The sequence below is a fragment of the Ptiloglossa arizonensis genome, chromosome 3, assembly GCF_051014685.1.
Source record: "Ptiloglossa arizonensis isolate GNS036 chromosome 3, iyPtiAriz1_principal, whole genome shotgun sequence".
NCBI lineage: Eukaryota > Metazoa > Arthropoda > Insecta > Hymenoptera > Colletidae > Ptiloglossa > Ptiloglossa arizonensis.
Window position 1 is genome coordinate 1,476,692 of NC_135050.1, and position 24,633 is coordinate 1,501,324.

Genomic DNA, 24,633 nt, shown 5'->3' on the forward strand with positions numbered 1-24,633 from the left:
GCCACGAAACCGGCCAGTTCGGGCTCCTGATCGTTTCGTTCCAGCAACATACGCCGAATAACGTCGCTGGAGCAAGTCGAATATATCGCCCTCGAATATTTTCAGCAATGTTCTTCAAATGCGCGATCTTCGTCGGCCTGAGTTCCGTCGTCGCGACGATTATCTATCTAACGCCCGTACCAGGTCAGTTTTGTTTTTTTAACGTCGATGCATCGCGTTCCTCGAATGCAAATACCGTGTATCGCGGTCAGGTGGTTCGATTAAAATGTTTGAATTGCAGATTCGAGTAACGAAAACACCGATAAATGAATTTCTCAAGTATAAGGATTTGAATACAGTCTAGAGAATAACACAAGGAATGAATATTAATCAAATAAACATAACACGATGTTAAGGAATTTTTATTAACTATTTTTTCTCAATAATTAGTTTTTCATGGTTGAAACTAATTTTATGGTATTTCTTTAATATTTGGTTCGTACGTTATTGTGATTTTAATTGTGATTTTAATGCGTACAGAATACGATACGAGGAATTTTGTTTTTTGGATATGTATTTTTTCTCATATTACGATTAATTAAATCTAGCACCACTATGGTTTCTTAATGCTTGGTTCGTACATTAAAATAATTATATAGAATTTAAATAATTTAAATGTAAATCGAAGAAGAAATGGTATTTTCTTAATATTTGTTTATTTGTTTATATAATACTACTTGAAGCGTGTTTATCGTTGAATATGTAACGCGTGTAATTTAATTTACGTTGTTCTTCAAGCATTTTAATCGATCGTTTGGTGCGAATATTGAAACATTTGATTTGTATTGAAGTAAAGTTAGCAAATTTCACTTCGTCGTTCGATCAATTTGCAAACAATTATTCCGAACGGTGTACACTTTTCAAAGTAGATATTTTAAATATTATCCATCGTTAAGAAACAAATAACGATGTAAAAATTACTGATCGTTAAAGTAAAGGGTCCAGTGGCGTTCAAAATCTCAGAACTTGACAAATTTTTGGAACGATATGTTGACGTTTACTTAATTAATTACTCATAGAATTACAGTTTTGAAAAACATTTTTAATTTATACTTATTTTCCACTAAAACTCACTCGCTGTTTCAAGATTTCAAGCTTTTGGTAAAAAATTATCGTTAAAAAGCTGTGCGTGTCGAGGTGATTCTAAAATTTTTGGATTTTGAGGAAATTAATCTATATTCGACATCGATTGGCACGAGAATTCGAGATGCCACCAATTCGATAACAACGTATGAAAAATGGTTTACAAGTAGGCAAAAGAAATTCCAAATAACTTGTATTGCAAATAATTCATCGATGCGAAGAAAATTCTTTCATTCTCTACAATACTCCATCCCTCCTAAGAAGTATCACGAGTGTATACGCAGCGTTAAAATCCATTGGGGTCGTAATATTTTACAATACACTTACAATATATTTATCCATCGATTATTACTGAAAATGATCGGTTTTGGAAATATTTCGACGATGGTCGAATCGATCGATTTTCTAAAACTTCTCAAGTGTATTTTCGAACGTTCACTGGAATCATTCCACTCCTACGACATGACAAATCCTGGAACACTTTAGTTTTAGGTCAATCTGTAGAGAATTTGGGATAGAATATTGCAAAGATTCCGCCTTGAACTTGTCGAGGTGAACGACCTCGAATCAAGATTTCCCGTGGGGCTATCACAGTACGACGGTATTCATCCGCGAGGAGCGTTATTATCATCGAAGATGCGACAACCGTTATGAATACGAGATACGATTCACCTTGGACCGTTTTATACGCTGGAACATTCTGACACCGTGATTAGATACGTGCTCCCATTTCCTGTCCTCGCGTTCAAGGAAATTTAGATTTAATTCATGCAAAAAGTAATTCACTTGTCGGAAACTCGGATCCATTTTCGCACCGTATCGCGTACAATGTCACGTTCACGGTGAACTTGACGGCTCCGTTTAACGTGCCACGACATCGAATGGTGTCCCATAAATCAAAGTGGCACGCTCCTCGAATCGTCTCGCGGAGGTTTCGAGCGAGACAAAGACGAAACAAATGACTCGGTCACGGATCTACGATGATCCATTAGCAGGCTTGACAAGCTCGCTACACGCGTGGACACTTAACCGGGTAGGAAAGTCACGCGTGAAAGCGCGGTGCACCGTGTCCTGCGCGCGCAGAAACAAACGAGAGACTCGTCGCTTTCTTTCGCGTTTAACACCGGCTCGTTTCCGCGGTGAATTCCCAAACTCGAGTTTATGCCCTATTAATTCGTATTTACGAACTTAAAACGTCTTCCAGCCGATTGCTTTATTCCCCGCTCTGTGAAATTACGATTCCGTAATGACTCGCTTTCTCCGTCGGTAACGATATCGAGCATCTTTGAAAATTGACGCGAGTTGCAAACGTGTTTGACTGGATCCCCGAGCAGGTCTTTCGATCGCTTCCTTGCTAACCTGAGCAGTCAGTGTTGCGTAATAGGTCTCCCCATTCACGAAAATTGAACGATATATCATTCGCGAAGGGAACGATTTCACGAAGTATGGCACAATTTTTTTTGGATAATTACGAGAGAGAATAAAAGTCGATTTCGTCGAAAGCAGTCCCTGGCGAAAGTGATTCGTGACGGATTGCGCAATCCGGTGAGAAGGAAAGTATCTTTGTATCTTTCCCATTGTGGATGGTTTTCCGTGCAAAAAGAGCGTTTACGAGCAATTACAAGGTGTTACGTTCGTCCAAAGTACCGGAACCTTTTCAGCTCGAGATGAAGTGTTTTGTTCGCTGCATCAGAGTAGCAAAAAGCATTCCACGGGTGCACCGACTTTGATCAAACTCAAAGATTTCTCTGCGCTGTAGCAAATTAGACGGCGCGGCTCGATTTTCGTTCGATAGGTGAATCGAAAATATTCGAATAATTTCAAATTCGAATACTCGATAGGTATTCGTGGGCTTCGAATATCATTATTCGAACATTCGAGCATTCGAGTTTCGTTATTTGGGTATTTAGAATGCGCATAGTATTATTCGAATGGTTGAGTATTCAAGTGTATAGAGTATTTTATTTTTCGAATATCATTATTTAAATGTCGAACGAAAACAAAGTTTAGAAAAGAACGATGAACTTAAAGTGTTTAACTTTCACTTATTTATCTTTGATTATACTTCTATATTTGATTGTACGATTGGTACTGTAAAAGTTTCTAGGAATAGTTTTATATTTTTACTTATTTGTAACATTGTTTTCTCTTGAATAGCGTGTGTATTGTTAGCCGAATTATAAAATTGTCTAATACCCACGAGCAAGAGAGAGATAACATTCGTAGTCTCTATTCGCGTAATTGTTTGTTACATTGAGCAAGAGTCGTGCTATTAAAATACTACAAATATCCGGATACTTGATCGGCGTACACCATATTCGAATTTAAATAGTTAAAAATGTTCGAATATTCGAATACGGAAGAATTCAACTAGTGGTACCATGTTACAATACTCAAGTATTCGAATAATATTCACCGAATATTTCAATTGCTAAAAATGTTCGAATATTCGAATACAAAAGAATTGGACAAGTAGTCTCTAGTCGAAATTCGTCTATAGTCAGTAAACAATTATTAAGCGGAACAACGAGTTATTTTCGAAGCGAAGAGTCGTACAGATCCGAGTTTCTAAAATTCGCGCTAAAATTAATACGAATTCGAATATTACAAAGTATCCGAATATTTGATCCAAGTATACTTAAAAAGTATACTTATTTGGTAATTATTATTACAATAAATTAGAATTGTTCGCCCATCAAGAACAATGTATCGATCTTAAATTTGACTGCGTGCAACGGTTGAATGCACAAATTCGATAAAAGTGAACGTCGCAAGTTTTATCTCGTGAAAAGGGAGCCGCGATTGAGAAAAGTTTAAGAAGCGCTCGTATGGATGAAAGGTATTTAAAAAAAAACAAAAAAAAAAAAGAACAAGCCCGTTTGGATGTAAGTGAAAGCGACTGCATATTTAACGCGGACACGTGTTCGATGCACTGCACGCATGAATGCGTCGCTTTTGGATTTTTTTTATTGCGACTGAAACGGCCTCTTTTCGTCAGGAGCTCATTAAAGAAACGTTAAGTAGCGGATTGAAATTTAATTCGCGCAAACAACGACGTCCAACGTTTCTCGTTTCATCGATCGGCTTTCTAACGTTTGGAAATGAGACACTTCGCTACCGACAGGGAAATCGCTGGTCTATCGTTTACTCAATTTCCGTGTTGATTCACTTTATTCTGTAAATTTTCCGAGTCGACCGATGGTAGCGATCGATCACCACTGGCGGAATGCCATAAGAGATCGGTGTATGTATTTTCAAGTCCTAAAAATTAGATAACATTCGAAATTTTTTTTTTCGAAGAATCTATCGGAAACTTAAAGATTCGTACATGTATTTATTTACGTCTCGTCAGGCTATACGAGTTGTCTCGAGCATAAATAATCGATTTAATCGAAGAAATTCACGTTGGCGTAAGGTGCGTAAACAGAAAGTTAGGTCCAAGTTTGATCTAACGATAACTCTCGTTCATCGTAAAGAAAAAAACTCGAAGAATTTTTATTTATTTTATTCTACGCGAATATCGCTTTTGTTCGAATCGAAACAATTGCACCGTTATAAAGAATAAATTGAACGAATAAATTGTTTGCACATATTTTATTATAATTGGAAAAAAGAAAAAAAAAAAACGAGATATCGAGTAGAAGAGTAGCGCGTGATACCATAGTGAGCGAAGAAAATTGAAAATTCATAAAATTGCGCCATTTCGAAACGAATGAAACGAAAACAGCGAACAAAATATATTATTTTTATTCATGAGAGAAAATTTATTGTAGATATTTTTACAATCCTACCGTTACGGATGGGTGGACGGGATTTACTAATGTTTTAAACATCGCTTTCGCAATCTTGAGAAATGTATTTTCCAGATAAACGGATTGAAATTTTTGATCGGTATCGGTGTACTGTCTGACCGCGGTTATGCTGTAAAATGCTATTTCTTTTCGAATTCTCGTAAGGTTGTCAATTTCTCCACTCTTACGGAGCTATTCTTAAGCCAGCAAACAATAAGAAGACGTGAGAAAAAATTGATTTTCCCGTCGCGTGAAAGGGGAAACCCTATCTTAACGCTAGACGGACTGAACCGTAAGCCGTCACTTCAACATTAGAACTACCAACGGTGAACGTATTATTATTCGTATCGGACCATGTACGTAAGTATCTTCGATGTTAGATGGAAAAAGGACAAATTAATTTACCAGCATTACCACTTGTCTATTTCGCTAATTGTTCACCAATGTTGTAAGCAAAGACACCGTTGATGATCGAGTAATTTTCAAAAGAAGTTTGGAACCAGTCGAATTGACTCCTTTGGTAGTTTCAGTGTTAAAGATCGATGACGGAGAGGAGTTGCTTCTGGAGTACATTTATGTTATCCGTAGTAATTTTTGTCAAACGAAGAAAACTTTCGAATCGACATAACGATCAGTTTCTATTTGATAAAATTCCACGGATGCCCTAGTTTCGTGTCCAGGTTACCCCCCGTGTGAGAAATCAGCGCATTAGCCTATCGATAGAAAGCGAGATCGTATATTTGTTCTGGAACCGCGGATCGGAGGAGTGTACGTACACGGTTGATCGTCAACCGTGACCGGAAATTGGCAATTATCAATTACAGGATCGTAAACTGGTTAAATATGCGCGGTGAGTAGAAAGTGACGTTTGATCTGTGACAAATGCAACGTCCGTCGAGAAATGGCACCCGTTTTCCAGCCGACGAGCGACACGAACGGGTAAACCACGTGGTGAAAGTGAAATCTTTTGGACCGTGTATCGTCCGCAAAGGTTAAAGATAAAGTACCGAAATGGAAAGAGAAAGGTGGACCCGGACGAAATGGTACAGAGAGAGACCGCCGAGAGCCAGGAGATGAAAGTACGCGCGCGGGTCTCGCGCAAGACGTAACGAAGTTGGAGTTGAGACACACAGGGGCGTGGAGGTTCTCTACGAAGCCCCCTGGGCAACTTTCACTCGTCGTTTCGACGCCTCTGACACATATTCGCAGCGACGTTTAACCGTGTGCTCGCGCGAACAGATGGTGCTAGTGTCGCGGGCGAGTGTCATCGGAATCGGTCGCCGCCCGTGGACACTTCCTCCAAAGAAGTAAATGAAACGCGCGTAAAATGCCACTAAGAGAAAGGGAGAGAGGGCGAGAAAGAAAGAGAGAGAGAGAGAAAGAGAGAGAGAGAGAGAGAGAGAGAGAGAGAGAAAGTACAACCTTCGGTTTTGGCAACGAATTTTGGACCAAAACCCAACGCCAGTCGTTGACGGGAACCGCGACAGTGTCCTTGTCTTTAATCGTTCCGGATGCACGTGCCGTGATACGTGCAGTGACATTGTGACAGACGTGTCGCTTCGTTCGGCGATCGCTCCGCCAGGTCGTCACTCTCGCGTCTGAGATATCGCTTCTTTGTTTGTTTCGGCCGTAACGTTGCGTTGGTGCGGGTTGATCTGTCCTCCAGTTGGTCGGTGATTATCAACATTAGATAATTTCCACGCGTGTTCGCTGTTTATTGGTTCTTATGTTCATTTCGAGAGCTTTTCGATGTGTACGCTTTTTATCGGTTGTTCGATCGAGGGAACTTCAGAGTTTAGTGGGACGATGATAGTAGTTTTGGATACCTATGCGTTGAGAGTTTCTTGGGAGGGCGAAAATAGTGTTTCTTTCGTACTTACACGTTGAGAGTTTCTTAGTAGGACGATGATACTATTTTTTAGATACCTATGCGTTGAGAGTTTCTTGATAGGACGATGATACCATTTTTTAGTTACCTATGCGTTGAGAGTTTCTGAGCAGGACGATGATAGTGCTTTTTTCATACCTATGTAGCAACATTTTCTTGGGAGGGCAAAAATAGTGTTCCTTTCGTACTTATACGTTGAGAGTTTCTTGATAGAACAATGACAATGTTTCTTTTTTATATCTACACATTTTTCATACTACATTTTTCAGTCAGAATGATGTTTTTTTCATACCAACACTTTGACTCTCGGCAACAAGCTTTTTCTGCAATAGCTATAACCATTTTGGTCGTTCGAAAAAGTATTTTTTATCGTTGACGAGGTACTCGACCTATTCTGAAAATTTCGTATAATCTCCTGCAGTTGTTCCGTGATCTTTTTAAGACGCATGCTCAAGAGTTCAGTAATCGGTTCTTGGAGCCTTGTTGCAGTCATGGTGTATTGAAACCACCATCCGAGACTGATTGTGTTAATGTATTTGCTGATCCCGTTTCCTCGAGATTTAACTCGCTAACTTGCACGAAACGAGTGTTACGCAAGTTTCGGACGAAGTAGCTCACGCGAATTGAATATTTTGAACTTGAGAATTAGTGTGTCAGCAATGATTGCTAATTAGAATGTAACTGATTGTTATGTAGGATGAATATATAAGGTAATTTGAAAGACTCATCGAAGAATACGTGCAGGATAAACAGTACTCGTAAGAGTAGATAAAAATGGTCGAATTTATATAAGTCCACGAATTAACGCTATTGTTTTAGCGACACAAGCGAATTGCTACCGTAAAGTTTCGTTATATAGCGAGATAAAATACATTACACAGAGCAAATGTTAAAGGTAGTGGCTTTGGTACTCTAATGTCAGAGATATAAATATGTTGGAGGAGTCCTAGACTCTTCTGGAATTCTCGATAAGAGTTTTGAAAGCATAATCGTGTCAACGTAACATATAGTAATTACTTCTATATGTTATTACCTTTTTTATTTTTGAAATTGAATTTTATTCTCTTTTATTACAATTTTACGTCAGTTTGTACAATTATTGGTTTATTTTAGACGAGAAAAATTGGTCAGATTATATTTATAGGGGAATATATATATTTATATTCGAGAAAGAATAAATTAATAATTCACATTCATTTTTCGCCTAGAATAAATGAATAATTATGGAAGTAGAATTGATTATAGATGTAACGTAATATACCTTTCTCGTTTAGACTAAATCAATAATTATAAGTTAATGTAAACGTTAATTTCATAATAATCAGTTGCTGTAAAATTATAATAGAGAAGAATAAAATTCAATTTCAAAAATTAAAAAAAGAGTAAAACTTTCCAAGTTATTTTAACTTCTTGTAGATGTTGTAATCGGTCAATCGATTCGTGCGTACTTATGTTACTGTTTGATATTTGGACGATACTAATTTTGTCAGATCGTGTCAGGGAAGAGTCTATAGCAAAAGCACGTTAATAATTGACAGAAACGGTATGTTCTCTAATTTGTCTCGCGAGCGGAGAAAATGTTTATCAATTTCATCTGGGAGATCATTCTTTGTTTTTCTTATGCGTCTGCCATTACTCCGAGTGAGTATGCAGAATGTTTTAAAAGGGAAACAATTTTGGAACAAAAATAAAGTCTAAAATACAGTTTCTCAGTATTTTGGTTCAAAGTCAGGACAAACTTAAAGTTATATTTAAACTGGTAAAATATTGAAAGTAATGACAAAAGACTCGTCAATTACTAAAAGCGAATAGTATCTTTTCATCGGGTCCCATATATTTTTAAACATACGTACAAATTCGTGGACTGGCCCGATGTTTCGATAATATTAATTTCCTTGTTTACTTTACGTTAAGAGTAAATAAAACAGAGTTTCGAAATTTCTGGAAAATAATTTAAAATATTTTTCGATTATGATCAAAAGTCTGGTAACAAAATTCGTTCTAAGTTTCAGTTTTCTCGTTCAGACGGAAACCATTATTATCTTGTTACACACGAGCATTAATTATTCATCGAAATGTAATGTTCATTGTGCTTGAATTCCTTTCCCTTTTTCATTATACGATAAGAAATGAACAATTAAAAATTCAATGGATAATAAAAGAGTAATTAACGATAAGTTTTTTTCGTTTCGGTATAATGCTTCAGACTGATGGGAATTTGGTGTAAATGTACCATAAAAGTAAACCATAGGGGTTGATGAAACATACTGAAATGAACGAAATAGTTCGTTTGGCTCGTAAATAGTTCTTTGTACGACTATGTATCTCGTAAAATGTTCGATATCTCAAGAATTTCGAACGCGTATTCTGCGGTGGTAGTCTACTTTTAAACGACCATTATTTTCAAAATTTTCATTATTTATGAATAGTTAAGACTAGTTTCATATTTTTCATTATTTTCAAAATATATGCAGTCGTAGAAAGAACTATTGACTGACAGAATGGAAGGTTGAACACCTCTGGAACTATTTCTGGCGATATACTCGTTAAACACCTTTTCGTTTTTCTCAATGAATTCCATGGCTCGCTAAAATTTTTATCCATGATTCGTCACACCCTGTATACTCATAAATTCTTCGATTCTTTTTTATCACCCTATCCAGTGTACCGAATTTACGACATTTTTTATTTCTCGTGAAATGAGAATTGAAATTCAATATCTTGCTCTTGCGACGAAATTGTCTCTTGAAGACTATTTGTTCATTTTGAATCAATGTTGGTTCGATTATATACACAACGCTTAAAAGTTATTATAAATTATGAACATTAATTTATCAAATGTTCCATCTCTCTTTGGTTTAGCGCTAAATTCTCGAATGTTTCTCTCGATTACTCCAATTGTTTCGAAAAGTTCTTCGTTTCGATGATCCGAAAGCATTTCAACACCTTCCGAACTATCGTCGTCGTTGTTAAACTCTCCAAGAAGGACTACTAACTATACCCGCTAAAACCTCATTAATTTCCAAGTCGTTTAAATACGTATTCAGCGTGCAACTTCAATCGAACGATAAAAGAAAATACGGGAGTAATATTTCCCAATGCGTGTCGACTCTTATCGAAATTGGATATCGTCAATCGGTGTTCTGTGTCGTAAATTTTACACGCGATATTTCTCTATCTTTACCCTATTTACCCAGAGAATCGGTAGCACGCGAGAAATCATTACAATGTCGTTTACAGAGTCGTGACGGTGGGGTTAATCGACGTTGGAAAAAATCAATTGCTGGAAACGCGAAGAAAAAAAATTCGAGACAGGTTTCCGTTCGTTTCGTCGTGACCGAAACGTGTCTATGAAAAATGGAAAACGTCGTTGTGACCGCTTATGGCCGATCAGGCGTCATTACGAGGTCACGCGTGTGACGCGAGAAAAGCGTGCAAAGGAGAAAGGGAAAGGGAGAGAGTATACATTCGGTTCTGGGCAACGAAATTCGGACGCGTGTTCCCTGGCTCAGTTGTTCACGAGAAAGCGCAACGGTGTTTACGAGTTTCGTGTGCTGGGTTCAGGTTGGGGTAATCGCGATGCAGTAACGCAAGAGGTCCCTCATCATCGTCGTTTCGTTACGCTACCCGTCCCTTGAAATATTACCGCGTTTCTTTCGCAAGGAGACACAGTGTAGCGTTCATTTCTCACACGGGCGCTCGCACAGTGATAGTGCTCGATAAGTCGATAATCTATGGATAAATATACGATCAATAGTTTAGAAGACATTTAACGTAAAATTACGAGGCCCTCTATCATCGGTAATGTAAGAACCAGTGGCAGATGGACCCCATTTTTCCACGTTAAAATTGTTATCCAAGTGTCAGATATGGTGAACATTGATCAAGCGACGTTCCCGCTAGGAATGAAAAAAAGAAATATGTTCTTTCATAAATATAAATATAAAATTCAAATGTAGTTTACTTTTAAATGTATAATTTAAATCCAGTTTACACTTTCTCTTAAGTACACCTTGTACATACCGATCGAATATAATTTATATTCTTAAAGAATTCATTGCTCGAAATTTCAGTGCAAAACCTTATCAGATAGGTGTAATTAAAAAATTATTCGCGACCCAAAAGTGAAATAAAAGAAAAGTATTACAGTTTCGATGGAACTTTTTAGTGTTTCGGTTCTCGGGTTTAATTCATCTTCGAGATACGGTAGTAAAAAATAAACAATCGTAATTGAATCGCGAGTATAAATCGAAAACGATTGTTCACAAAAACGAACAAGAGTAATAGGTAATCTGAGTAATCCAGATTGAATATACGCATAACGAAGCGTATTGGTTCCGAAAGAAGAAAATAAACCTCGTAAATAATTTACACGAAAATTATATACGTATGTAAACATCGTGGTTGGTGAATTACCATCACATTATTATTTCGTTTGTTATACTTCTATTACACACGAATACAGAGCAAAGTTAAAGGAAGAAGACTTAAAAAATTACCTGTCCGTCTTCTTCCTTGGTTATAAATATTTCAATTTAGATATTCTCGCAAAGAATCATTATTATCTCGCTTCTATTTACGCAAACAATTCGATTCTTACTACTCTTCTCCAATGATAGGTACCGTTTTTGGATCAGTTATTTCCTAAGAAACATTAAAAAGCTTCGTTGAGACGTTTGTCCTTCCTTAACGTTAAAAATCGGTTAAATTATCAATCGTCCGTGTCTGACACAACATTAACTTCCACGTTTCGAGCATTGTCACTGTGCTAAGCCCGTGAAAAAGTGAGCGATACGCTCTGGTATGTCGTCGCGTTGGAAACCACTTCTCGGTGTCCTTAGAGAATCCTCGTAGTTAACAATAGCTCCTCGGTGCAGTCTCGATGTCAATTAGATCGTTTGTGGCCAATTACTTTAATCACCGCGGTGTTTTTTCGCCAGGAAGAAACGTGAATCGAGATGTCACGTTCGTCCAAGCATCGATGAGATTTTCACCGATTACTATGATCCGGTTTCACGGTTCTGGCCGCGAGTATGCGCGACCATCATCGATATTAGTTTTCTCACGAATTAAGGTGTCGTCACGACTCTCGAACATTGTCAATGATCGCTTCGCGGTGCACGAGATTAATTAAAATCTAAAATTGGACGGAATGTCTAAAGATTTCCATCATGGCGGACGTGGTTCAGTGTTAGCCACGCGGTCCGATCACGTCACCGGACAGGGTGCATTATACGAGGATTACCGCAAGATTTTACGTAATGATAATGACCCTGTTTAATTGGGAGCTGAAACGCGAGACCAAGTGACCTTTACGAATCTCCCGGAGACACGATTTAACGTTGTTCTCCTTTGTTCGTTGTAGAAAAGAGCATCGAAGAGAACTGATTCTCTTGGGCGATCGCGATCATTGCACGAAAGAGAAACAATTTCGTTTCTCCGGTCCCTATCGTATTTATCTCATTCGCTCGGAATAAATGTGTAATCGTATATTCGTTCACGAATAGAAAAAGGAACGTTTCGAGTCGTCGACACCCGCGAACGACGATGGACAAAGCAACGAAATCGAAACCAGAGGGGAAAACGCGACGAGAAACGCGAACAGCGTTCTTCTATTTGCGAAACACACTGATCCCGTGACCTAGAAATTATGAACAGAGATTGATGATGCGAAAGCGTGACAAACGCGCCTTTATGTCGAAATGAAATCCTTCTGCGTGTGGTGCAAGGTTTACTTTCGAGGAATTATCGAGCCAGACTTGTCCGAGAACTGGTTAATGTAATTCGGAAAAAGGACGAGTACGAATAAATGCAGCTCCGGTCGGTAATCGTGTTAGAGATCATTTTTTTTTTTTTTTTTAGTTTTTACGATACCATCGAATGATTTACTATCTCGCGTGACTGCTCTCGCGAGTTTACGTGGAACGAGTGTCGTTTCTGCGGGTAAACAAGCGCTAGGGGATCAAATTAGAACGTTTTTAACGATGAAACGTTATCGCGAATCAGTCACTCAATCTGAACGTAATTGTTTTCGCGAATTTGTCATTTCTTAAATGACGGTATTCATTCGTAACGAGACATATTCGTTCGTAGATCAAACGACAATGTCACGTTCAATTCTCGATTCGTCGGGATTTTACAGCGTGTACAATTCTATCAAGTATTTTAAACGAATATCTGAAAAACGATTATGTACCGCGTAGGTGGATGTTTACAGAGTATTTTTTATTTCTTATTACGGTTTCCATTAACCAGACAGCTTTGCGTCTATACTCGGAAACAATGTTTGCGAAACAACATGGATGATAAAATAAATTTAAACGATATAAAAGATATAGCATGAAAAAGGAGTATTCATTTGTATTGTATAAAGTATAATATAAGGGTTTGTAGCTAATTTCGAGTTAAAGAATGTCAGAATGTTGGTATAATTCTTATTTAGAGTAAATATTGCGTTGTAATAATGAAATACGTGCAAGTACGATAAAACTTTACGTAACTGTTATGTTTCGTCTTATTCACATTTTGCGTAGATTATTTTACGACTATCGTGAAAATAATCATTATCGATCAATTAATCATTACTGAGATTAATCATTAACTACAAGTAAGAATTTAACGACAAATTACTTTAGCTTTTATTAGCTTCTTTCTATCGATTTATCGATTCAATCGTAACAAAAAGTGTAATTATTTCGTGATCAATGATGAACAAGTTAACTCCTTCGTTTTCACTGTATTGTTTTTAACACGCACTAGTTTTAGATAATTTATATTATTATTATTACAATATCCATATTTGTGGATTATTCTTTAAGGGGGTATTTTTAGAAATTCGAAAAAATTTGATGTCCAGAAAAATTGATAAAAGGATTTCCGAAAGGAGTTCTTCGAGTTTGTAAAATTAACATAATTGTAGACATTTAAAAAGAACGCGATTAAACGTATTTTTGTCGAATCTGCATTTTTCAAACTGGTTAAAAGTACACTTCGAGTTCTAATTGATCGATTTACTTCAAATTTGGAGAGAATCTCCAGCAGATATCTCTTTATCGCATGAACCAGGTATTACAAAATTTAATGTTCTTTTATATTTTATTTTTAGTACACTAAAGACGGTAAAGACCATAGCCACTTTCGTACTGATCAAGATGTTGTTCAGTTTTTTCATACCGCCTAAGTAGAACGACAGGAATCACGTTAGTTATTTGAACCAGTTTTTCAAAACACGTTTCACTTAAGATTATGCAACTCCTGCCGATTTGTATCACTTTCGTTTACAAAAAATCGTGAATCTAGTGGAAACACGAATAAACACATGGTATGAAATACCGTGACTCAAAGTCTTATAGTTTCTTCGAGAAAAAATCAGGAAGCGGTCGATGTTTTTCGACTAGATTACTGAAATACCGCCTTAAGGTTGGTATCGAACCAATCTAAATCGCATTCTCCTTTTAGCAGTCCCGTTGTACCTTTATGACGAAACGTGCATAAAAAAGAAGAGATAATATTCACAGCACTTAGACAGAAAGTGTTTAATCAAATCCAACGGTTACATTCGCTCTGATTATCCGTGCTATTCGTTATTCGTCATTTCGAATTACTTCGTAGTCATGATCATTAATCACTGACTTCGTCACAGGGTAATCAAGAGCGTGTCATTAATCGAATTAAATTTTGCTCTATCCTAGTATAATTGTTCGGATTGAATTATTCCATTATTACTACTATACAATTAAATTATTACTCCGAAGACGATAGATAGAATTCGCAAAAAGGGAGGGGAGATATATTCGAGAAAATTATAAACTTTGTTATCGTAAAATACATGGTCGTGGTATTAGAAAAAATTGGTGTTACCGGTCTAATAGTTGTTTCATGGTTATGCATTACTTGATCGTAATAGGAACGTTGATACTAATGTTACATCACAAGTGTTGCAATTTTCCATTGAACGGTGAAAGACACTCGAAGATTCGTTCAAAAATTTTCGAAACTTTTTCTTTGCTCGGAAAATAATTGTTCCGGGATTACTGTGTACGTTAGATACTCCTTGACGAAGAGTAAGAGATCGAAGTTAAACAGCTGCGACTTTCATCTTCAGCGTAAAGATTCCTTTCGCTTTTTTTTTTTCCGGGACCAACTTTCTCCAGTGTCGACAACGTTGGAATTTATCGATTCTCAGTCATCTTTGGGTCGTTGCTTGAATTTCGTTCTCATTGACCTACGTTACCTCGAGATATCGACTCCGGGTTTCCGTGGACTCGATTTTTTGCGTACTCGTACCATTCACTCGACATAAATATGTAATTGTATTCACGAAACAAATCTGTAATCGTCAGTCTTCCAAGCGTCTCGTTCACGGGATAAATGTGTAATCGTGTCTCGAAACACACGGGTAATGGTGTTTCGTTCACTGAACACATATATAATCGTGTTTCATTCACGAAAGAAATATGTAACGGTGTTTCGTTCACGAAAAAAATTACAATTGTATTCCATTTACGAAACAAATATGCAATGGTGTTTCGTTCTCTAAACGCATATGTAATGGTGTTTTTTTTTACGAAAAAACGTGTAATGGTGTTTCGTTCACTGAACACATATATAATCGTGTTTCATTCACTAAAGAAATATGTAATGGTGTTTCGTTCACTAAACACGCATGTAATCGTGTTTCATTCATGAAAGATACATGCAATGATGTTTCGTTCACGAAAGAAATATGTAATGGTGTTTCGTTCACGAAAACAAAATCTACAATTGTGTTTCATTCACGAAACAAATGTGTAATTTTGTTTCGTTCGTAAAACAAATGTGTAATTCTGTTTCGTTTACGAAACAGATACGCAACTTTGTTTCGTTTACGAAAGAAATCTGTAATCGTGTTTCGTTCGCGAGAAAAATTCGTAATTGTGTTTCGTTCAGGAAACAAACATGTAATCGTGTGTCGTTCACGAAATAGGGGCAGCTCGTAGATAATTCTCGGAGGTCTGGGCAACTGAGAACGTTGCTTTCGTGAGATACTCCGAGGACCGCTGCTAGGAATCACCTAAGAATGCTGTCACCTTCTGTTATCGTTGCATAACAAACCGGGTAGGCGATGCAGTCTTCTAAACGTGCGAATTGCGCGATGACGCCAGCTACCTATGGTCTACGATTTCTCGTAGTCGTCTTTATGATCGCGGCTGCTGCGACTTTTTTGCATGTTAACAATTACAGGCCCAGTAAGTTCATAACGCGACTTTAACGACTACAGACGTTCAATCGAGTCGTGATTGCCGATATGTCAGTTCTGGCACCGATGGAAGCGAGAGAAAAACCAGTCGAAAGGCGAACGTCGTCTCCGCCGATAATTAAAATCTCAAACGATGTCCTCGAGGTTCTTTCTACTCGGACGTGTACTCGAGAGCTCGTTACAACCGCTAATTAAAAGATTTAAAATATTACACGCGTCGCACATTTTTAGATTAAAATGGATTAATGGACACGTGCAACCGTGGTGTTTATTACAGACGCTAATTAGACGATTTCAAAGTATCACGGGTGTGTTTTGTGGATTGGTGTCATTTATCGTTACCTCTCGTACGAGTGCAATTTTCACGACGTTTACACGCGTAAAATTTATATATCGCGACACCGTTCGCGGGTTAACAGAGAAATTTAGAAAACACGGCAGAAAGTTTAATTTAACGTCATCACGGTTACGAGCGAAAATTACATTTACTTGTCGTATTCTGACAGCGCCTGTATGTTATCCTTTCGTTTCTTTTCACGCAAAGTTGAAATTTCTAAGAAAATCTTTCGTCGTATATAGATTTCACACGTTTCACCTGTAACCGTATAACGTTAAATTAACGTTTTCGAAGAGGATTTTTCGCTTCGACTTTCTGTTTCTTGTCGCTCGCTCGAACCGAATGTAACATTCTGGCAAGCACGACTACGTTATACACGGCGCGAACAATGTAACGATAATTGTTATAAGAAATAAAAGTGTCAACGACGCGAGAATCTCTTTGAATTGTATTCTTGTTTACAGATAATCGATTCTTTTTTAGTATTCGATCTGACCGGTGTCGTTCGTTTTATTTATTTTTTTCCGTTCTGCTTCTTTTAGAACAAATATTCCTCTCCTGTGACCGACCATGCCATCATCTGGACTGGCCCATGATTTGTCGAGTGAAACTCACCCTCGAAGTCTTCCAATCTCTTAGCAAGTGAGACAAATACGATTACTTTTTCGGTGTCAGTTTGTACTTATAGTAGAACTTTACGAAATTTACCGATCTTATTGGAATTTATGTACGCGCGCGAATGGAAATAGAGATTAACTTAAGATTTATTACGTTTCCACGGATTTAAGTTCTACGATCTAATGCTGTAGAATTTTTTTAACCAGAACAAAGTGGTTGAATATCGAATTAATAATTTTAGAGAAAAATTACCAGAGGTGTACACTACCGTTCATAAAAGGATATTTTTCTAAATGAAATATTAAAGTCAATTTTTAAGATAAATAACGTAACATTTTCTTCCAACGTTAGATATAAAATTTTTTAAAATACTTAACTTTAACTTTCTATGCCATTCGTCGGTGTATCTACCTGTAACATAATTATCGTTATATGCCACATAATTTAAATACGAATATATTAAAAGCTAGAAGGTATTTTGTTGTAGCTACTTCCTTGCATGAAATCATTAAAGATCGTATCGAGAGTTCCATAATTTTTCTCTAACATTTTTTGTGCAATTTCAACGAACTTTCCATTTCTATCGATTTTTATCACGATTTTGTTAATCACCTCGAACTGCCAATGTAAAAGTTACTTTGTAACGTATCGGTACTTTCACATCGTGAGTATTGATATTTATTTGCTAACAGCAGTTGCCATAAAGTAACATACTTTGCGCGATGCTTTCTTTTCTGCGCGTAAACGGCCAATTTCGCAATAAATGGTAACAAAAATGATGTAACCAAAAAAAGAGTTTCCCTTTCAGTGATTTGTAAGACGAAACCGTTCTGTTGCATCAATCGTGTAACTGTGCCAGTATTCAATCATTTCTATCAGAATCATCAGTCGACCGCCAGTTGCAACAACCGTTATGCAATTTCTCACCGAGTTGAAACGCGGAAGACTCTCAAGCGAGCCTCATTCTATCCTAACGAATGTTTACACTTCGAGTCGTAATCTCTGCAATTTGATGCGTGTTTTCTTTTATCTAGATCGTGTGGTGATTGTCTAAAGAACGAGACGGCGTGTCTGTCTAATCATTGTGTGTCAGCGGATGGACAGAAACGCGGTATCCTGACAGCTAATCGGCAATTACCTGGCCCCACTATACAGGTAACACGAAGTTGCAAGATTGTAAAGAAATTTTATAGATTAAGACTACCGGAATTTATGGCGAAGACTGAACATATAAATATTATTATATTAATTTACAAAGTACATTTCGTATATGTTTTTCATGTATTTTCATAAATATTTATCATTCTTTCGCTACTGTTTGCTACTCTTGGTGCATATAATACAGAAAACGTTAAATTTGTTCAAGAAGTTATCTTCTTTTGGTTTAAATACTCGTCAGGAGTTTAATAATTCCTCGGAGTGAGAGAAGATAGACGACTGGGACATCAAAAGAGACATAATTCTCTCGAAAATTTGGATATGGACAATTGTGGACCGAATTGAAGTACAACACAACTACTTCCAGGTCTATGAGATTCGATAAATTTGACTTTGGACTCATGGAACTGGATACAGATGGTTCGGAAGTATACGGATTTAAAACAGATAACTTTAATAGAGATGACTGTGGATCTGTCAATATAAAAGATCTCAAGTGTGAAGCAACTTGGTGTGGATGACTCAGGAGTTACAAGAATCCTGCTGGTTTAAAGTCTATGGAGTTTTGGGGCATCTAGGGGTTTCAAGAGATTCTATTGTTTTAGGAGAACCAAGAGTTCCAGAAGATTTTGAAATCTTAGAATAGCCGGAAGTTCAAAGACATCCTGGAGGTTTAGGAGAATCTGGAATTCTATGAGCTTCTGAAATTTAATGAGAGTTTGAAGTTCAAGGAGATCTTGAAGTTTCAGGAGGTTCTGGAACTTTAAGAGAGTCTTAAATTCAAGAAGATTCTGGAGTTTCAGGAGATTCTGAAATTTCTAGGGAGCCTATAGTTCAAGGAGATGTTAGAGTTTCAGGAGAGCCGGAAGTTCAAGAATACTTTGGAGTTTTAGGAAATTCTGAAATTTCAGGGGAACTTAATGTTGAAGGAGATCCTGGAGTTTCAGGCAAGCTTGAAGTTTGAGAACGTTCTGGAATCTTAGAAGAGCCAAGGTTCAAGGAAATTCTGGAGTTTCGGGAGAACTTGGAGTTCGAAGAGATCCTGGAGTTTCAGAACACTTGGAGATTTTAGAAGATCCCGATGTTTCAGGAGAATATGAAGTTTGAGGAATTTCTGGAATTTCGAAAAAATCTGGAGTTCAAGGAGAGCTTGAAGTTGAAAGAGATTCGGGAGTTTTAGAATACTTAGGGATTTTAGAAAATCCCTACGTTTCAAAAGAACCTGAAGTTCAAGAATATTCTGGAGCTTTAAGAGATTCTGAAATTTGATGGGAGCCTAAAGTTCAAGGAGATCCTGGAATTTCAGGCAAGCTTGAAGTTTGAGAAGGTTTTGGAATCTTAAGAGAGCCTGAAGTTCAAAAAGATCTTGGAGTTTCAGGAGAGCTTCAAGTTGGAGAAGATCCTGGAGTTTTAGAAGGTTTGGATGTTTTAGGTATCCTGAAGTCTGTTTACAGAAGGAATTCCAGAACACTTTTGTATTTTTAAAGTTTCGAAACTCTCTGGTCTATTGAGATCCTCGAGATCTTATCGAATCTCAGGTTGTTTGTACAGGATACATAGGACATTTCGAGTTTTACGAATGTAAAAGCTGTTTACGTTGGGTCTATTTGGCTCGAAATCATCTGTATAGTTTCCTAAAAATCTTGAATCGTCAGTATTGTCTCCTATTAATTCAACGGCAATTGCATTGTATCCCTTGAGCCTGAAAACTTCCTCATCTAACTCTACAAGTTTCGAATCGTTAAATATCGGGTCCCGATAATTTCAAATGGTTTCACATCTGGTCCTTTGTATCCAGAATCGTCTCTTAAAGTTTCAATACTGCCAAGTCGTTTTGCATTGAATCTTTGGACTCAAAGTTGTCCAGGTAGGGTTCTAATAATCTCGAGTTGTTTTATATTGGGTTCTTAATATCCAGTATTGTCTGTAACTATGGTATCTTTTGTATCCAGAATCGTTTGTATTGGGTCCCAATAATTCTACCTAGTTCGTACTGTGTTTCTTGTATCCAGAGTCAACTGTGTCAGGTGTTGAGAATTCCAAATCGCTTTTTATCAAATCCTTTACATCCAAAATCGTCCACTACAGATTCCAAGAGTTCGACGTCCTTTGTATTGCATCTTAAAAATCGAAAATTATCTATAATCTATATCGAGATCTGCCAATGGATCATCTTAATCAGGCTGCACGAGACGGATACAAGTTCAGAATAAAATTCGCTGTTCCTAAATTTGTAATCAAAGCTCAGAAATTGGGACTCTATTGGAGAAAAGTGTATTTCAGGTTCTGTTGGAAGCGACTGGCATCCTAACGGGAAATTGAATTTATCGTTCGTGAAGTGAATTAAAAACGAAGTAAATGAAATTGAATTTCGCAAGGTGTGAATACGGCTACTATTTACGCTATATCAATCTTTGCTTTCACGTAGAATGGAACAGCATGAAATTACGTGAAAGCAAAAGTAAAACGGCGCCTTGGGTTACACTTCGATTGCGTTGAAACCAGACTAACGTTCGTATCGTGTTTTTGCTATTATATAAAGTCTTTATAATGGCCGATGTATCCAATTTTTCAGAACATTTTAAACCTCGAAGCTGTAAGGTGATCAATCTACGTCAGAGGTAACACGTCATTAAATGCATAATAATCCTCGTATTTATGTCGTTTATAAATGTACGACGGGTTATTTTAAGATAGACGGAGTTCACTAATAGTGGCGGAGAACCTTGAACTCTCTTCGAAAATATACTTTCATCGAAAGAGCCATATAAATAGCTATTACTCTCTCAACTAGAAAGTAACGCTTTATCGCAGAAGAAAGACTGGCACATCGAGTGATTCGTTGAAACGATGGAAGAATCGTATACGTTAACTGCAGAGCCACTTGCCGAGCAGACATAATTTCCCCAGATGGAAAACACGATACGAGCTTATGTACAATCTACTCCGAAATTGAATATTCTAAAACTTGACGCGCGTCGCGTTGCATTGTGCAATGCCTCAAATCGATGGTAATTTAAGCACTATTACGATGAACCTGCAATTAGCAAGGAAAGGAGAAATTATAAAATACGCAGCGTATATTGTAGTCCAATTGATAATCGAGTATTATTCTTTTTTTTTTCAAACTGTAAATAGGTGATAATTTTAATTGTTTGTGTATTGAAAAAATTACAAAATATTTTAAACGATAATTTTTCGTCCACATTTATACGTCATTGAAGAAAATGTAGAAAGTTTTACATAAGAAAAATTGAATATTTAAAAAAGTTACGAACCGGAACATAAATCGTACGTTGCACCGTGACTCCTTTGATGACGTCCATTTTGTTGGCCAGAATTAAATCACTAAAAACGGTTTTTAATCCACAAGGTTGTCCATGTTCAATATTTTAAAAAGTCATTTTCTGAGATACCATTTCTACAGTAATACTTGGGAAACCTTGTTACTCAATCTAATTAGAAATACTGGGGCCATATAAAAATTCTTCGTTTAGAGTCAGAATCGCATAAATACGCGTATACAAACATTAAATACTATTTATACGCTAAGACTAGAAATATAAAAACGAATAAATTTAATTCGGTGTAATTTCTTTCGTATTTCGAATTTTGTTATAATATTTAACACACATATTCAAGACGTCGTATATTTGTAGAAAATGTAAACAAAAGAAAAAAAATTAAAATTTGTCTGGTATCTGCTATAAAGATAGCTCCATGGGTTAAAAATCATTTTGAATGATTCATTACCATTTGACAAGTTGTGTGTAATGATGATAGGACATTATGATTCAAGGTATAACTTTTTAAATATTCGTATTGTTATTATGTAAAAATTTGTACATTTTTTCAATTATGTACAAACAAACATGCAAATAAAATTATGGATTAATATACTTCTTAATTTCTTGAAAAAAAAAAAAAATTGAATTATTAGATATTTTTGGTCCAAAAAGAACGAATACCTCCTTAAGGGGGGAGACTCAACTTCTCTGGAAATATGAGAGAAATTCCAGAACCGCATATATTATCATTAATTTTGTATTCTTTAACACTGGAACTACCAAAGAGGTCAATTTGACTGGTTTGAAACTTCTTTTTAAAATTACTCAATTTTACTTCTATAGTACTTCAATAGTACTTCTATTACGAAAAAATTCCTTTTGATTTTTTATTCACGATCAACGTAAAAAAATGCCAGACTGCACATCGTCGAGGAAAGGTCCATGGAGGATAACATTTGTCATTTCCCAAAAAAATAATTTACATCTTAAAATGTTAATGAATATATATATATATATATATATATATATATATATATATATATATATATATATATAGAAAGTGACGAAAAATTTCATCGAGGTTTTACGTTATAAAAAAAATGGTCGAAAAACACTTTTATTTTAACGTTGTACTCGAGTCTATCCCCTTAAAGACCGAATAACAGTGTATACTCGCGTTTGCAAACACGTAAGCACTTTTCCGTTTCGACTTGGTGACATTTAGATAACGTAACTTCGGGCAATGTTCCTAAACAGAATACCGTAATGTGTGCACTGTGTTCAAAATGTTTTGAGATCTTGGTACAGGCTTTTTCACTTTTCAGGTTTGCGAAAATGACATCTTGGTGGTGGACGTGATCAATCGGCTTCCTGGTAAAGCAGCTGCGGTGCATTGGCGTGGTCAAACTCAGATTGAATCACCGTACATGGACGGTGCACCTTTGGTTACACAGTGCCCTATACCGAGCTACACCACTTTTCAGTATAAATTCCGTGCATCAGCGGCTGGAACTCACCTTTGGCATGCCCACGCTGGTAATTAATCCACCATAAACTCCATTTATACATGATTCGATATTTCTGCATCGAAGTTGTATTTTTTAGCCGAGAAACTGTATAGTCCTCAATTTGACCCAAAATCGAACTTGGACGTTGAATAATTTTTTGGCACGATACTCGAAGTATGCATCGGGCAAGAAAAATTCCATTTGGTGTTTTGGTGACAATTCGACCTATATAAAAGTGTTGCTTGCTTTTTGGAAGACTGAAAATTAAACTCTAGTCGGTTGTGTTACTTATCTTATGTACCAAAACATTTCTATTAGCCGTTTATAGTTTAAGTGTAGAATAGACTTTATTGGGAGATAATTTAAAGATACAACGGTATCGTCGACCGGTTCAATAAACGCAAAACATCGCACAGACGTTATGTACAATTTCGAAAGCGCGATAAACAGTTACACAAGAATAAAATCTTTGTTCTTTATCCGGGTTGGAAGAATTAGATAAGGCTGAAAGAGTTCTAGAGAGTTCTAGAGCACTAACGGTGCTCTTAATTTCCAGTATAAAAGTGGAGTAAGAAAACTATAATATAAACGAATTTTTTATTGTTTATACTGGGTGTTCTTGGTTTTTTTTTCCTGGCAAAAGAGTATTATATAAATTTTGGCAATAAACGCTTTGTTGCAACAGCGTGTTTTCCATTACAGTACACCGAAGGTCGACTTTGTTCATCTGGTCTGCGAAATTATACGTTTTTCATCGTCTGAGAACAATTCTGTGTCACTGATAATTAGTATAATTAAAAATGATTACTTACACTAATATTTAATTTTTCATTTCAAAATGTTCTTATGCTCTGATACAAGCTTAACATCAATGAACTGTGGAATTTCAATATTTGTGCATAACTTCGTAACAGAGCATTTATTGCTAAACTTTGTACATTTTTTCTTACCTTTGTCTGTGAATGAAATCCTCGCAGTTTGTTGGGAAAAATCCGGGACATCCTGTATAAGCATAGTAGGTAAATCTTGCGTAATTACTTGTTTCTTAGTTGTAATATATCGCTCATTGCGAATGGAGATTACATTTATTTAAACGTTAGAATATTCTTCCAATGCGAGATAATTCGACACGAACAATAGCAATTATCGTGTAGCAATTATTCGAACAATGCACGAGGGTTAATCGTGATATTCGCATTAATCTTTCTCATCAATCTTTCGCGTAATTTATTATTATCAAAACCAGTAACTCGAGAAAACACGACTCGTTAGCTATGAAACAAAGCACGAAGCGTTTAAGAGTTACACTGTTTAAAAAGCAAGTAAATCATCAGAAGATATATCTGTGGGTTGTTGATCGAAACACAGCTATATTTTTCTAACGCGTTATTTGGATTATGAATCATTACTTACCTGAAACGAAGAAACATATTGTTAACAAGGTAATGTGATAGTCACGCATGCTTCGAATTACCAAGACAACGCGGTAATCAAAAGTGTTTTAAACCTAAACGTTTCGTGCAACGCTTGTGAACAGCAAATTAATCTCCAACTTAAATAAGAAAGGAAATCATTTGCTCTTTCTCGAGCGTTGTCCAAACAATGAAGAACTTACTTCCTCGCGCAATGATTTTTATTCTTCTTTCGAACGCCCACTTTCCATTATATATTGGCGGATGTTCTGTG

General features: G+C 36.6%; 1 protein-coding gene across 2 annotated transcripts in view; it reads left to right on the forward strand.

Moving 5' to 3' along the window:
• The first annotated feature begins 62 nt into the window (after window positions 1–62).
• LOC143144386 (uncharacterized) overlaps window positions 63–24,633 on the forward strand; it is a 34,614-nt gene continuing 10,043 nt past the window's right edge. Inside the window, exons 1-4 of one of the 2 annotated variants that reach the window (XM_076306734.1) lie at window positions 63–183; window positions 16,919–17,018; window positions 18,029–18,149; window positions 22,765–22,975. In XM_076306734.1, the coding sequence (XP_076162849.1) occupies window positions 108–183; window positions 16,919–17,018; window positions 18,029–18,149; window positions 22,765–22,975 (508 nt within the window). In that variant the 5' untranslated portion in view covers window positions 63–107. Of the gene's footprint in view, window positions 184–15,901; window positions 16,029–16,918; window positions 17,019–18,028; window positions 18,150–22,764; window positions 22,976–24,633 lie in introns of those variants that run through there. The other variant, XM_076306733.1, reaches the window with a different exon arrangement.